The 13,642-nt window shown below is 43.6% G+C and overlaps 1 protein-coding gene across 1 annotated transcript in view; it reads right to left on the bottom strand.

Moving 5' to 3' along the window:
- The window catches only part of LOC137430697 (N-chimaerin-like), a 247,066-nt gene that overhangs the window by 193,458 nt on the left and 39,966 nt on the right, over positions 1–13,642 (bottom strand). The window contains exons 3-4 of the mRNA XM_078781272.1: positions 1,691–1,746; positions 1,515–1,546 (exon numbers count right to left, since the gene is read on the bottom strand). Of these exons, the coding sequence (XP_078637398.1) occupies positions 1,515–1,546; positions 1,691–1,746 (88 nt within the window). The remainder of the gene's footprint in view (positions 1–1,514; positions 1,547–1,690; positions 1,747–13,642) is intronic.

Here is a 13,642-nt window from a genome sequence, read left to right as displayed (position 1 = left end):
CTGATTTATCCTTAGACCATGCTCAAAAAAATTCATATTCATGGGATCAAGCATTCTACTTGTCGAATTATGACGCCGTAATGGAAGCACCAATGACATCATCACTACCCCCGCTACCAAAGGTGGTTGGAGGTTATGTTTTCAACCCTGTCTGTCTGCTTGTCTGTCTATGAACATGATATCTCAAAAAGTTGTGGACGGATTTGGACGAAACTTGTTGGGCAGGTTGGGTGTCTGACAAGGACGAATCGATTCAATTTTGGTGAAGATCTGAATATGGATTTGGATACGATAATTATTAAATTATAAGTGATGCTTCACCCTTGCGAGATCGGATGAAAAACGATACATAATATGATATTTTAAAAAGTTCTGGACGAGTTATGACTAAATTTGGTAGATGAGTTTGTTAGATGACAAGAACAAGCCGATTAAATTTTAGTTGAGGTCCGAATCCAGATCCGGCCTTTCGGTGGGATACAAAACATAAAGTGTTCAGCCTGGCGGGGGAATATGCTCTACCGAGCGCAGTTCCAGTTTCTAAATGTTCCCCCATAGGGATTACTTTACAAAGAGCCATGATTCAATTTTTCCCATTGAGCGGTTTCGGAGATATAGAGCGGAAACCTTTTTTCAGTATTTCCAAGATGGCGCCCATACCGCATGACCTCTGACATCATAGTTAGCATTAAAACCCCAAAATCGCGGCGGAATAATAATAATCTGAAAAGTAATGAACAGTAATAATATGGTATCCACCGCCTCACAGGCAGTGGATACCCTAATATAAAAACCAAAAAAAATAAAAAAAAGAAGAGGGAGTGGACATTTTAGCATACACTGTTTTGTGAATCATCATGTGTTTATTTACAATACACTAAAATCACGGAAATGAGTATAAAACAAATACTGGTTCCTTGCGCCCATATAAAAGTGTCCTTCTTTTGAATACTCATTATTATTTCTTCCCTCGAAGCCTGGTGTTGGCTTAGCGGTTAGGGTGCCGGCTTGGGATCCCAGAATCCTGGGTTCGAATCCCGGTCGATCGCTGAATTAACACCAGGGGGGTTGACTCAGCCTGCCATCCTTCCGAGGTCAGCAAATTGAGTACCAGTTCACTGGTAATTCCCTGTGTGTCACAAGAGGTGACTAACAGGGTTGGTGGCAGGAAGGGCATCCAGCCATAAAACATTGCTTCAAAAAGGGGACGACGGTGCCCAAAAAAAGGCCAACACCTGCTCTGTGGGGAAAATGGCCTCTAGAGGTGGTTCTTCTTCTTCCCTCATAATAAAAAAGAATGAGTTCATGTTGAAGGTTAAATGGTCTAATTAATCAATATGAGTTGATTAGTAGTTTGACAGGACATTAATATAATTAATTAGTTTTCATTTTTGGACGTTAAATACACATTTGAAATTCCAGACACATTTGAAGTCCATAGTTGTAGAATTATCATTGACACTTTAAATGATTCAGAGCGTAATGATAAACAGAGAGGATCATTCAGGACTTACTCCCTGCCATAGTACTTGGGACGATTGGGAACCTGAAAGACACAAACATTGTGGATAAAGTGGGAACACATCTTGTTTCAAATCTCTACATTCTTCATTTCCTGCAATTTCCTGGCAAAAGGATTATATCCTAATCATGTTCTTTGGGATAAATTTGCACACAAGGCCGGACTCACCATCTGAGTGCAGGTGATGCGTTTTGGATGCGGGGCTTCTTGTTGCAGTTGGTACACTGAAAAATAAATTAATTAAATGTGAGTCTCGAGAGTCAAGGTGCCAGGTGTGAGATCTACAAAAACACAAAAATGTGAAAACATTATGGAGAGATTGTTCTGCTGGAATATCCAATTACCGCCCTCAAAATGAAACGAGCACATGACACAAGCCAACCTGGTGAAAAGGAACACGTTCATGGCATTAGGTGTAAACAAGGTGGTGATAACACCTTGTGCGTCAAAGGTATACACCATTGACATGAATGCTGAACGAGTGCTGGTAATGCCTGTCACTGCACACTAGGCCTCGGTATTGTTAGTTACACTTGACTTGTAACACCCTCTGCTGGTTCAAACAGCCGTTATTTGAGCTGATCACAATGGAGCCATCACGAGGTGTGCATAGTGTCCGTTTAAACTCCACCTGTCAAGAAGTCAGGTTTCAATGTCAAACCAAACTTTATTCAGCCTGAGAGTTTCTGAGAAAAAGTTCCAGAATCTTGAGGAATACTTGCGATCCACGTGGCTCAGTCTCGGTTATTGTGGACCAGGTGTTGCAGAAATAATGGAGCCGAATGAAAAGGAGGTGAAGTGAAACACAAATTGATAAAAACCAAAGAGACATTGACCTGGCAACATTCAATTGGTGCAATGTCTAAAACATTGTTCTTATATCCTATAAAAACATCTAAATGAGGATAATTCAACATTCAATTGGTTCAATGTCTAAAACATTGTTCTTATGTCCTATAAAAACATCTAAATGAGGATAATTCAACATTCAATTGGTGCAATGTCTAAAACATTGGTCTTATGTCCTATAAAAACATCTAAATGAGGATAATTCAACATTCAATTGGTTCAATGTCTAAAACATTGGTCTTATATCCTATAAAAACATCTCAATGAGGATAATTCAACATTCAATTGGTGCAATGTCTAAAACATTGTTCTTATATCCGATAAAAACATCTAAATGAGGATAATTCAACATTAAATTGGTGCAATGTCTAAAACATTGTTCTTATGTCCTATAAAAACATCTCAATGAGGATAATTCAACATTCAATTGGTGCAATGTCTAAAACATTGTTCTTATATCCTATAAAAACATCTAAATGAGGATAATTCAACATTCAATTGGTGCAATGTCTAAAACATTGTTCTTATGTCCTATAAAAACATCTAAATGAGGATAATTCAACATTCAATTGGTGCAATGCCTAAAACATTGTTCTTATATCCTATAAAAACATCTCAATGAGGAAAATTCAACATTCAATTGGTTCAATGTCTAAAACATTGTTCTTATGTCCTATAAAAACATCTCAATGAGGATAATTCAACATTCAATTGGTGCAATGTCTAAAACATTGTTCTTATATCCTATAAAAACATCTAAATGAGGATAATTCAACATTCAATTGGTGCAATGTCTAAAACATTGTTCTTATGTCCTATAAAAACATCTAAATGAGGATAATTCAACATTAAATTGGTGCAATGTCTAAAACATTGTTCTTATGTCCTATAAAAACATCTAAATGAGGATAATTCAACATTCAATCGATGCAATGTCTAAAACATTGTTCTTATGTCCTATAAAAACATCTCAATGAGGATAATTCAACATTCAATCGATGCAATGTCTAAAACATTGGTCTTATGTCCTATAAAAACATCTCAATGAGGATAATTCAACATTAAATTGGTGCCATCTCTAAAAGATTCGTCTTATGTCCGATAAAAACATGTAAATGAGGATAATTCAACGTTAAATTGGTGCAATGTCTAAAACATTGTTCTTATGTCCTATAAAAACATCTCAATGAGGATAATTCAACATTCAATTGGTGCAATGTCTAAAACATTGGTCTTATGTCCGATAAAAACATCTAAATGAGGATAATTCAACATTCAATTGGTGCAATGTCTAAAACATTGGTCTTATGTCCTATAAAAACATCTAAATGAGGATAATTCAACATTCAATTGGTGTAATGTCTAAAACATTGGTCTTATGTCCGATAAAAACATCTCAATGAGGATAATTCAACATTCAATTGGTGCAATGTCTAAAACATTGGTCTTATGTCCTATAAAAACATCTCAATGAGGATGATTCAACATTCAATTGATGCAATGTCTAAAACATTGGTCTTATGTCCTATAAAAACATCTAAATGAGGATAATTCAACATTCAGTTGGTGCAATGTCTAAAACATTGGTCTTATGTCCGATAAAAACATCTAAATGAGGATAATTCAACATTCAATTGGTGCAATGTCTAAAACATTGGTCTTATGTCCGATAAAAACATCTCAATGAGGATAATTCAACATTCAATTGGTGCGGTCTTAAACATTGGTCTTATGTCCTATAAAAACATCTCAATGAGGATGATTCAACATTCAATTGGTGCAATGTCTAAAACATTGGTCTTATGTCCTATAAAAACATCTCAATGAGGATGATTCAACATTCAATTGATGCAATGTCTAAAACATTGTTCTTTTGTCCTATAAAAACATCTCAATGAGGATGATTCAACATTCAATTGGTGCCATGTCTAAAACATTGGTCTTATGTCCGATAAAAACATCTAAATGAGGATAATTCAACATTCAATTGGTGCAATGTCTAAAACATTGGTCTTATGTCCTATAAAAACATCTCAATGAGGATAATTCAACATTCAATTGGTGCAATGTCTAAAACATTGGTCTTATGTCCTATAAAAACATCTCAATGAGGATAATTCAACATTCAATTGGTGCCATCTCTAAAACATTGTTCTTTTGTCCTATAAAAACATCTCAATGAGGATAATTCAACATTCAATTGGTGCCATCTCTAAAACATTGGTCTTATGTCCTATAAAAACATCTCAATGAGGATAATTCAACATTCAATTGTTGCAATGTCTAAAACATTGTTCTTTTGTCCGATAAAAACATCTAAATGAGGATGATTTGACATTCAATTGGTGCAATGTCTAAAACGTTGTTCTTTTGTCCGATAAAAACATCTAAATAAGGATAATTCAACATTAAATTGGTGCAATGTCTAAAACATTGGTCTTATGTCCGATAAAAACATCTCAATGAGGATAATTCAACATTAAATTGGTGCCATCTCTAAAACATTGTTCTTATCGCACTATCAACTTCCGTAAGCGAAACGCTCTTTCACCTACCTCATTCTCATCCACCCTCTCTGAAAAAATGTCCACTTCTCCCTTCATTGACCTCCACACCCCTTCCGACCTCACTGACTACTACAACCACACTCTCTCCTCCTGCCTTGACCAGCCTGCGCCTGTAAAAACCAAAACAGTTTCTTTCACCCATTCTGCTCCCTGGTTTACCCCTGAACTCCGCCTGATGAAAACTCGTGCTCGCCAACTTGAAAGACTCCGCAATAAAACAGGTCTCACAGTTCACTCCCAAGCCTACAAGGACCACCTACAACACTACAAAGATGCCCTCTCCCACGCCCGCTCCGCCTACTACTCTCAAATTATCCACTCTGGCTCCGGAAACCCAAAAGCACTCTTCTCGACAATAAACAAACTCCTCCGCCGCCTGGACACCACCACCCAGTCATTCACAGTAGACAACTGCATCTCCTTCCTTTCTTTCTTCCAACGCAAAATTGACAACATCTACAACAGCTTGACCACCGCCGCACCCGCTCCCCCTCCAACCAACTGCCCCCCCTTATCCTGCCTTCCCCTGTCTCAATTCTCCCCGGTCTCCCCTACTGACCTCTCTGAACTCCTCATAGGAATGAAAACTGCCACCTGCACTCTTGACCCCATCCCCTCCAGCTTTGTCAAGGCCTCCCTCCCTGCTCTCTCTCCACTTATCATTGCAACAAGAAACTCCTCCCTGTCTACAGGCATCGTCCCACCATCCCTCAAAATTGCTGCTGTTACCCCCATTCTAAAAAAACCTGGTCTAAACCCTGACACCCTAAATAACTTCAGACCCATCTCCAACCTACCCTTTCTGTCAAAAGTTTTGGAACGCGCTGTAGCCGCTCAACTCAAACGTCACCTCTCTGCCAATAACCTGTATGAAACATTCCAATCCGGATTCCGCTCCAACCACAGTACTGAAACTGCTCTCCTCAAAATCACCAACGACCTTCTCCTCTCCTCTGACGCTGGCAACCTCAACATTCTCGTCCTACTCGACCTCAGCGCTGCCTTTGACACCATCGATCACACCATCCTCCTCACCCGACTTGAATCCACCTTTAACGTTACCGGCACTGCCCTCTCTTGGATTAAATCATACCTCTCTGACAGACGCCAGTTCATCTCCATCAATAACTGCAAATCCCCCACTGCTCCCCTCCCCCAAGGTGTCCCCCAAGGTTCAGTTCTTGGCCCCCTCCTCTTCATCCTTTACCTGTCCCCCCTCGGTCACTTAATCTGCCGTCATGGTCTCCAATTCCACTGCTTCGCCGATGACATCCAGCTTTTCATCTCCACCAAGTCTGTCTCCACCGACACCCACTCTATCCTGACAAACTGCATCTCTGAAATAAAATCCTGGCTTCAAATCAACTTCCTCAAACTTAACTGTGATAAATCTGAAATAATCATCATTGGCCCAAAAACGCTCACAAAATCCACCCATAACTTTGCCCTCAACATCGACGGTATCCCAGTATCCACCTCCCCTCTCATCCGGAATCTTGGCGTCATCTTTGACCAAACCCTCTCCTTCGACAAATACACTAAACAGATCACAAAGACAGCCTTCTTTCACCTGAAAAACATCGCCCGTCTCCGCTCATCCCTCTCCTCCACGGCTGCAGAAACCCTCATCCACGCCTTCATCACCTCCCGTATGGACTACTGCAATAGCCTCCTCTATGGTTCACCCTCAACAATCACCAATAAACTCCAATACATTCAGAACTCCGCTGCCCGTCTACTCACCCATTCCCGGACCCGTGACCACATCACCCCCGTCCTTTACAAGCTTCACTGGCTCCCCATCTCCCAGAGAATCCAGTACAAAATCCTCCTCTTGAACTACAAAGCCCTCCATAACCTGGCCCCATCCTACCTGGCTGACCTCCTCTCCAGACACACTCCCACCCGCAACCTCCGCTCTGCTGGTACCAACCTCCTGACCCCCCCCCCCCCCCCCATCCGGACCAAATTCAGATCCTGGGGGGACAGGGCCTTCTCCATCGCTGCTCCCACCCTCTGGAACTCACTACCTCACACCATCAGAGACTCCTCCTCACTCACCACATTCAAAACATCACTCAAGACCCACCTGTTCAGCACTGCATTCAACATTCAACCCACAGCATTTAACCCCTGACTATCACTTCTCCTTCTCCCTCCTTTTGCTTTAAATATTTCCCTATTGATTCTTGTCTTTTTGCAATTGTTGTTTTCATGTTTTGTTATGCATTATGTTTTGCACTCTGTCAAAGCGCCTTTGGGCTTCATGAAAAGCGCTATACAAAATAAATGAATTATTATTATTATTATTATTATATCCTATAAAAACATCTCAATGGGGATAATTCAACATTAAATTGGTGCAATGTCTAAAACATTGTTCTTTTGTCCTATAAAAACATCTCAATGAGGATGATTTGACATTCAATTGGTGCAATGTCTAAAACATTGTTCTTTTGTACTATAAAAACATCTCAATGAGGATGATTTGACATTCAATTGCAGTCAGGTTCACTATGTAATTTCGTTGGAATTTTTGGGGGATTTGGAAAACTATATATTTTTGGAAACTATATTGTATAGTCAGTCAGAAAACCAATGTTGCTATTTGCACAGACTCCTGTATGGCGGCCATCTTGGATTTTCAAAATTGCCGCCGTACAACTAATTTTCCTCAATATCTCAGCTTCTAAATAACATAGACCGTTGATTCTAACGGCTAAACATACATTTTCAAGGGCCCCGAATCCAATGGTAACAAGTTCGATAAGCTAGACATGACCATAGAGCTCCTATGTGGCGGCCATCTTGGATTTTTCAAACTGGCCGCCGTAAAACTGATGTAACTCACCTTCTAAAGAGCACAGAGCTTTGATGCATCATTGAGTAAAGTCATCATCATCCTCATCATCGCTTTCGTTCATCACATCTTGAGAGTCCTCATCATTTTGGCACTGGATGTCACACTGACAAAGGTCTGTACAAGCCAAGTTGTTTGTTCTGCAGGAACATCTAGATGAAGAACAGTCTGTTTTGCACTGACATCTAACCATTTGAATGATGGCCTTGGGGGCTGGAGGCTCCTCAGTTGTGGTTGGTTTCACTTGTCCATCCGTGTCTTTGTAAAAGCCGTTTTGCAGGGGATTCAGCTGAGGATCCTGTTGAGCAATGCTTGCCTGACCCCACACTCTGGCTTGGATATGGACTCTAAGGATGTGCTGCTTGAGAGCTCCAAGAGTAGGAGGAAGCCTGTCACTTTCTGCCATGTGTTTGCAAAAGAGATACCATCGTAGTTTGGGGATGCTGTCGATGTGGATGCCATTTGGAGAGTAAGCAGCGCATACAAAGTTAGCTAGTGTGGACAACATGTCCTCCGTCACTTCAGTTGCATCTGAAAGCATTCGCACGGTGTCTATGACATCTTCACTTGCTTTGAGGTAGACATGCAGCCAGGTTGCTTTACCTATTCGAGAGAACCTCCCAGTGTTGTCTGCCCCTGTGAAAGCATGAAAGGCTGGCAACGCCTTTGCTCTTTCGACCCCTAGAGCTGTCCACAGTGGCTCTATTTGAAGTATTCCAGAGGCCATGGAAATGGATGTATTCCTCAGCAGTAGGTCATAGTTTGCTATGACTAGTACCAGGACATCTGTGTCGGGAGAGAAGAACACCAACTGCGCATCATGTGGGTTTCGCTGGGATGCCAGCATGGCCTGGTGGATCAACAGGGTGTCAGCTTCTTCATGGTTGTTGTCCTCGAAGAGCAGGTCACTGTTGCTCCTAGTACGCCCTGAAGCAGACGTGATGATCAACTTGGATGAGTGACTGTTGTATTCTAGAGTTTTCGCTGCCAGATAGTCAGTCAGATCAGCCTTTGTTTTGTCATGAGAAAGGAATCTGCTCATTGGGATGTGTTTGATGTTGGTGTCATCTCTGACTTGATACTGTACTGCATCCTTTCCTTGCCTTCTTTTAGCCCTGGTAGCACTCTTCAGAGAATCGTTTTTGTACGTGTCAAAGACCAGTATGATCTCATCACAATCTTTTGTTAGAGACATGAGTCTGTCATTGAAGCATTCACCCAGATCGTTGACTTTCACTACAGTGGCTGGTTTCTTTGTCAGCTTATGCACAAGTACCATCCCATCCACCAGTGCAATCTTCCGACTTGTAGGTTTACTAGATGTGGATGCCATAGTTCTTGTGTCCATTGGATCTTCTTGTAGAACACTTGCAGCTGGTGTCTGCTGCTGATCTTCGGGGTGAATTTCTGCTCTTGCTAACTTGTCGAGGAGATGAATTAACTTCGACTTGTCAGTGCATGGAAGAATTGTCCCATCTGGAGCGAACAGTGCTCTTGGTGTCACAGTGAACTCGTAATTTCCGATGGCATATTTCTGGTTGACGTCTCTGTTTGACTTGGCAAGGACCATGAGCCTTCCGTACAGTTCCTTAGTCTCCTTCAGATCCACAGTCCTGTCTCTGAGTTTCACTTTGGTTCTCTTGTTCCCAGACGTGAACATCTTGTTGTTCTCCTTCTTGACTGGTGCCCAGAGGCTAACATCTCCATTGATTCTGTTACGTGGTCCTCCCGGTAACTACCTGGTCTTGGTGACCCCCGGACCGTGGGAGGACCCCGCCAGAAAGATCTCTGATTTATACGCGTTCGTAATGCAATCAATATGAAAGACACAAACAATTCAGGTCAATAAGCCACCCCACACCAAGGATCCGGATTAATTAATAATATATTCTCAATCCATCAACAACAATCAACAATCAATCTGCAATATTACTAAGATGGCCATCTCATATATTTCCCCCCTTTCCCCACTCACGACCCCTCAATGGTCACTGTCCCTCACAATGTCTCTGGGCCCCTCCAGACCAAGGTGAAGGTCGACTTCTCCGCACACGGGCGGTTGAACGAACCCCTGGCTGACGTGCTCCAAACGTGCACGTCGCGTACCGGGAACAGCTGCTGCAGCGCTCACCTCCTTGCAAAGCAAAGCGGGCAAAGCAAAGCGCGGCTCGCAAAGCGCGCGAGGCCCAAGGTGCGACCCGTACGCGTCCTTGTAGACGTTGAGGCGAACTGTGCCGGACGCTTGGTTCCGTGCACGAACCCACGGCAACTTGACGCGTAACCGGTAATTACCCCGCGCAGGTAACTCCTCTCGCCAGACGGGCTTTCAAATGCAGCATTCCCCACGCTGCTCAATATCGACACCCCTCGCGTCGGAGCTGGGCGAGGAAGAAGAAGATAGCCGCTTCTCCAGGACCTCGTGTCTTGTTTTTCTTCTTCCGGTTCACTATCCCGTTTCCGGTCTCCTGTTATCCGGAGCCTCTCTAACCATTTAACCACAACAACCTTTAATAGAATAAACATTAATAAGCAATGACATGAATAGTAATTCACCTAAATCCGGGATCCGTAACACTCCCCCCCCTTCAAGAAAGAAAGTTTGAACCCCGCGAAAACTTTCTGGGCCGGCCAACTTTGATAAACAAACCCGATACCCCAAATCATCAATTCCCCCCGGGCACAATTATCGCATCTCAAAAATAAAGCAACAAACTTTCACCAAAACCCCCCAGAGATTCCAAGGTAATTCCCTCTAGACCAAGCGTCAACAACTTCTAGTTGCTCTTGGATGGAGGCCCAGCTGAGTACTCACTACATGGACGCCTTAAGGAATGTGGGGTTCACGGTTAGTCCGGGGAGGAAAGTTCATTACATGGACGCCTTTAAGAACGTGGAGTTCACGGTTAGTCCGTGCAAGAACGTTCCCTACCGGGAAGCCTTTTAAGAACGTGGCGTTCACGGTTAGCCCGTGTAGGAGCCCAGGCTCGGCGGCTCCGCCGTATATAGAGTGCTTCAACTTCTCCGGACTCCTAACAGTTACGGTGGGACCCCTTGTCCCAGCAGTCACCTGACTGGCGGTCTCCCTCTCGGCCAGTCCTCTGCCAATCATTCTTTCGGGAGATGCCGTAACTCTGGGAGCCTCCATAGTAATATCGGCTGCTGCCAACACCTAAACTACCGCCAAGTGGTCCTCTTCTGTAGACCTCTCGACGCCTACGAAATGCCTTCCCTACTGTTATGGTCCGACCCTCCAAATCCTTACCATTCTAATTCTTCTCTGCCTCCCTGGCGTCTTTTGTGCTTGCAAACGTGACAAAGCCGAACCCTCTTGACCGTTGCGTTTCCCTGTCTTTTACCACCCGCACTTCCACCAGCGGCCCATATCTGTTGAAGACAGAGGTCAGCGTTATTTGTAGGGGGACAAGTTCAGTCCCCCTACAAATAACTTGGCACTTTTGTCGCCATCCCGAGCTGGGGTGGTGTTATTTCCCCTACGGTGCTCTTTACCCACCCTCGGGTTACCATAAATTTGCCCCCCGGCCAAATCATTCCCGATAATCACAGATACTCCCTCTACAGGAAGCGTGGCTTGTAAACCGACGGTGACCGGTCCTGACACCAAATCGGATTCCAAATGGATAACATGAAGTGGGGCACTAACACAGCCACCGATCCCTTGTAACCGAACCCTATCACCAGTTGCGGTACTCTTTGACAATGGCAAAATGCCTTCAAGCATTAAGGATTGATGGGCTCCTGTGTCCCTCAATACCCTAACAGGTCTTGGGTTAGTCAAGTCTCCCTCGAGGGAGACCAACCCCTCATAAATAAATGGTTGGTAACTCTTCTGTGGGCAATTTCTTACGCTTGCCATCACATTCGGAGTTGTAATAGTCAGACTCCGCTCTGGGTTTTCCCTTTTCATGAGGTAACAACTGGACATCAAGTGTCCAGGTTTCTTGCAAAAAGCGCAAGTAGGTCCGGAGGAAAAACTCGTGGTCTGCCTCGGGCCCCCCGAAAAATAAGTTTGTCCTGGGCCCGTCGCCCTCTGATTTCGAACAGTTCGGGTATCAGCGTTGTCCCCATAATCATCTCGAGGCCGCCGCCATGTATTGTCGTTCTCTGCACCTGATGTTCCACAACTCCCCTGCGGAAATCTAGGCGAGGAGTTAGGTTCGTGGACCCCTATCCGGTGTGTTAAGGCATAATCATCTGCCATGGTGGCTGCGTCCCACAACTTCGGTACTTTCTTTTCCTGCAGGTACACTTTGATGTCCTCGTGGACACACTGTTGAAATTCCTCCACCAGGATCAAGTCACGCAATGCTTCGAAGTCGTTCCCGACTCCTTTTGACTCACACCACCGATCAAACATGTTTTCTTTCACTCTGGCAAACTCCACATGGGTCTCACTCTCCCTCTTCCTGACATTCCTGAATTTTTGCCGGTAAGCTTCAGGAACCAACTCATAGGCTTTGAGGATGTGCTTCTTCAATACCTCATAATCTGCACATTGGTCCATTGGTAGCGCCGAATAAATCTCTTGAGCTTTACCCACCAGCACACTTTGTACTAGTATGGTCCAGGCCTCCTCCGGCCAGTTTAACTGTCGAGCCACTTTCTCAAAGTGTGGAAAAAATTGAGTGACTTCCTTTTCACTGAAAGGTGGAACCAGCCTCACATGTCTGCCCACATTCCAGGTGTTCTGGCTAGGTGTCGGCCCAGTCAGCAAGGGTGGTACCTCTCCCCGTCCTCTCATTAACTCCAGCTCCTTGAATTTAATTTCTTGCTGAAGCTCCATGTCACGTTCCTTTAATTCCCTTTCCGCTTTTCTCTCCTCTGCTTCGAGGTCCCTTGCAGCTCTCCTCTCCTCTGCTTTTCTCCCTTCTAACCTTTCCTGGAGTTCTCGTTCCACTCTCCTTTCCTCTGCTTGTTTCTCTTCTCTCCTCTCTTCTGCTTTCCTTTCTTCTTCTGCTCTTTCCTTTTCTGCTTTCCTTTCTTCTTCTGCTCTTTCCTTTTCTGCTTTCCTGTCCTCTTCTGATCTTTCCTTTTCTGCTTTCCTTTCTTCTTCTTTGATCCGTTCCTGGAGTTCTCGTTCCACTCTCCTTTCCTCTGCTTGTTTCTCTTCTCTCCTCTCTTCTGCTTTCCTTTCCTCTTCTGCTCTATCCTTTTCTGCTTTCCTTTCTTCTTCTTTTAACCTTTCCTGGAGTTCTCGTTCCACTCTCCTTTCCTCTGCTTGTTTCTCTTCTCTCCTCTCTTCTGCTTTCCTTTCCTCTTCTTTGATCCGTTCCTGGCTCCGTAATTGCAACTCCAGTTTCCGGAGCTCAACGTCTTCTGGTTCTTCGGGTAGCCACTGCCAGGCTAACTCGTCCCATGTTCCTAATCCCACCATAGATTGTATCACCGTGGTCTGCAACTCTGCCTTCCTCAAATTAGTTCGGACCTCCAAGTTAAAATGTTTGGCCAATTTCAAGAGGTCCGCTTTTAGTAACGCTCGGAACTGTGCCTCACGAGGTGTTACCGCAAAGTTCTGTGCAACAAACGCCATGGTGACTATCATTAACCCCTGTTAACCTTCACCCAAGACTTTACCACAATTTCTCAAAAATTTACCAATTAATAATTAATTAATTAATTTTAATTAATAAAAATTATTTTTTTATTATGTTATACAATTTTAGATCCCGGAATTCAATTGGACAAGCCCCCAATTCTGTTACGTGGTCCTCCCGGTAACTACCTGGTCTTGGTGACCCCCGGACCGTGGGAGGACCCCGCCAGAAAGATCTCTGATTTATACGCGTTCGTAATGCAATCAATATGAAAGACACAAACAATTCAGGT

Source organism: Myxine glutinosa, chromosome 7 (assembly GCF_964187855.1).
Source record: "Myxine glutinosa chromosome 7, kmMyxGlut1.1, whole genome shotgun sequence".
NCBI classification, from domain to species: Eukaryota; Metazoa; Chordata; class Myxini; order Myxiniformes; family Myxinidae; genus Myxine; species Myxine glutinosa.
This window is presented reverse-complemented; position numbering and strand designations above follow the sequence as displayed.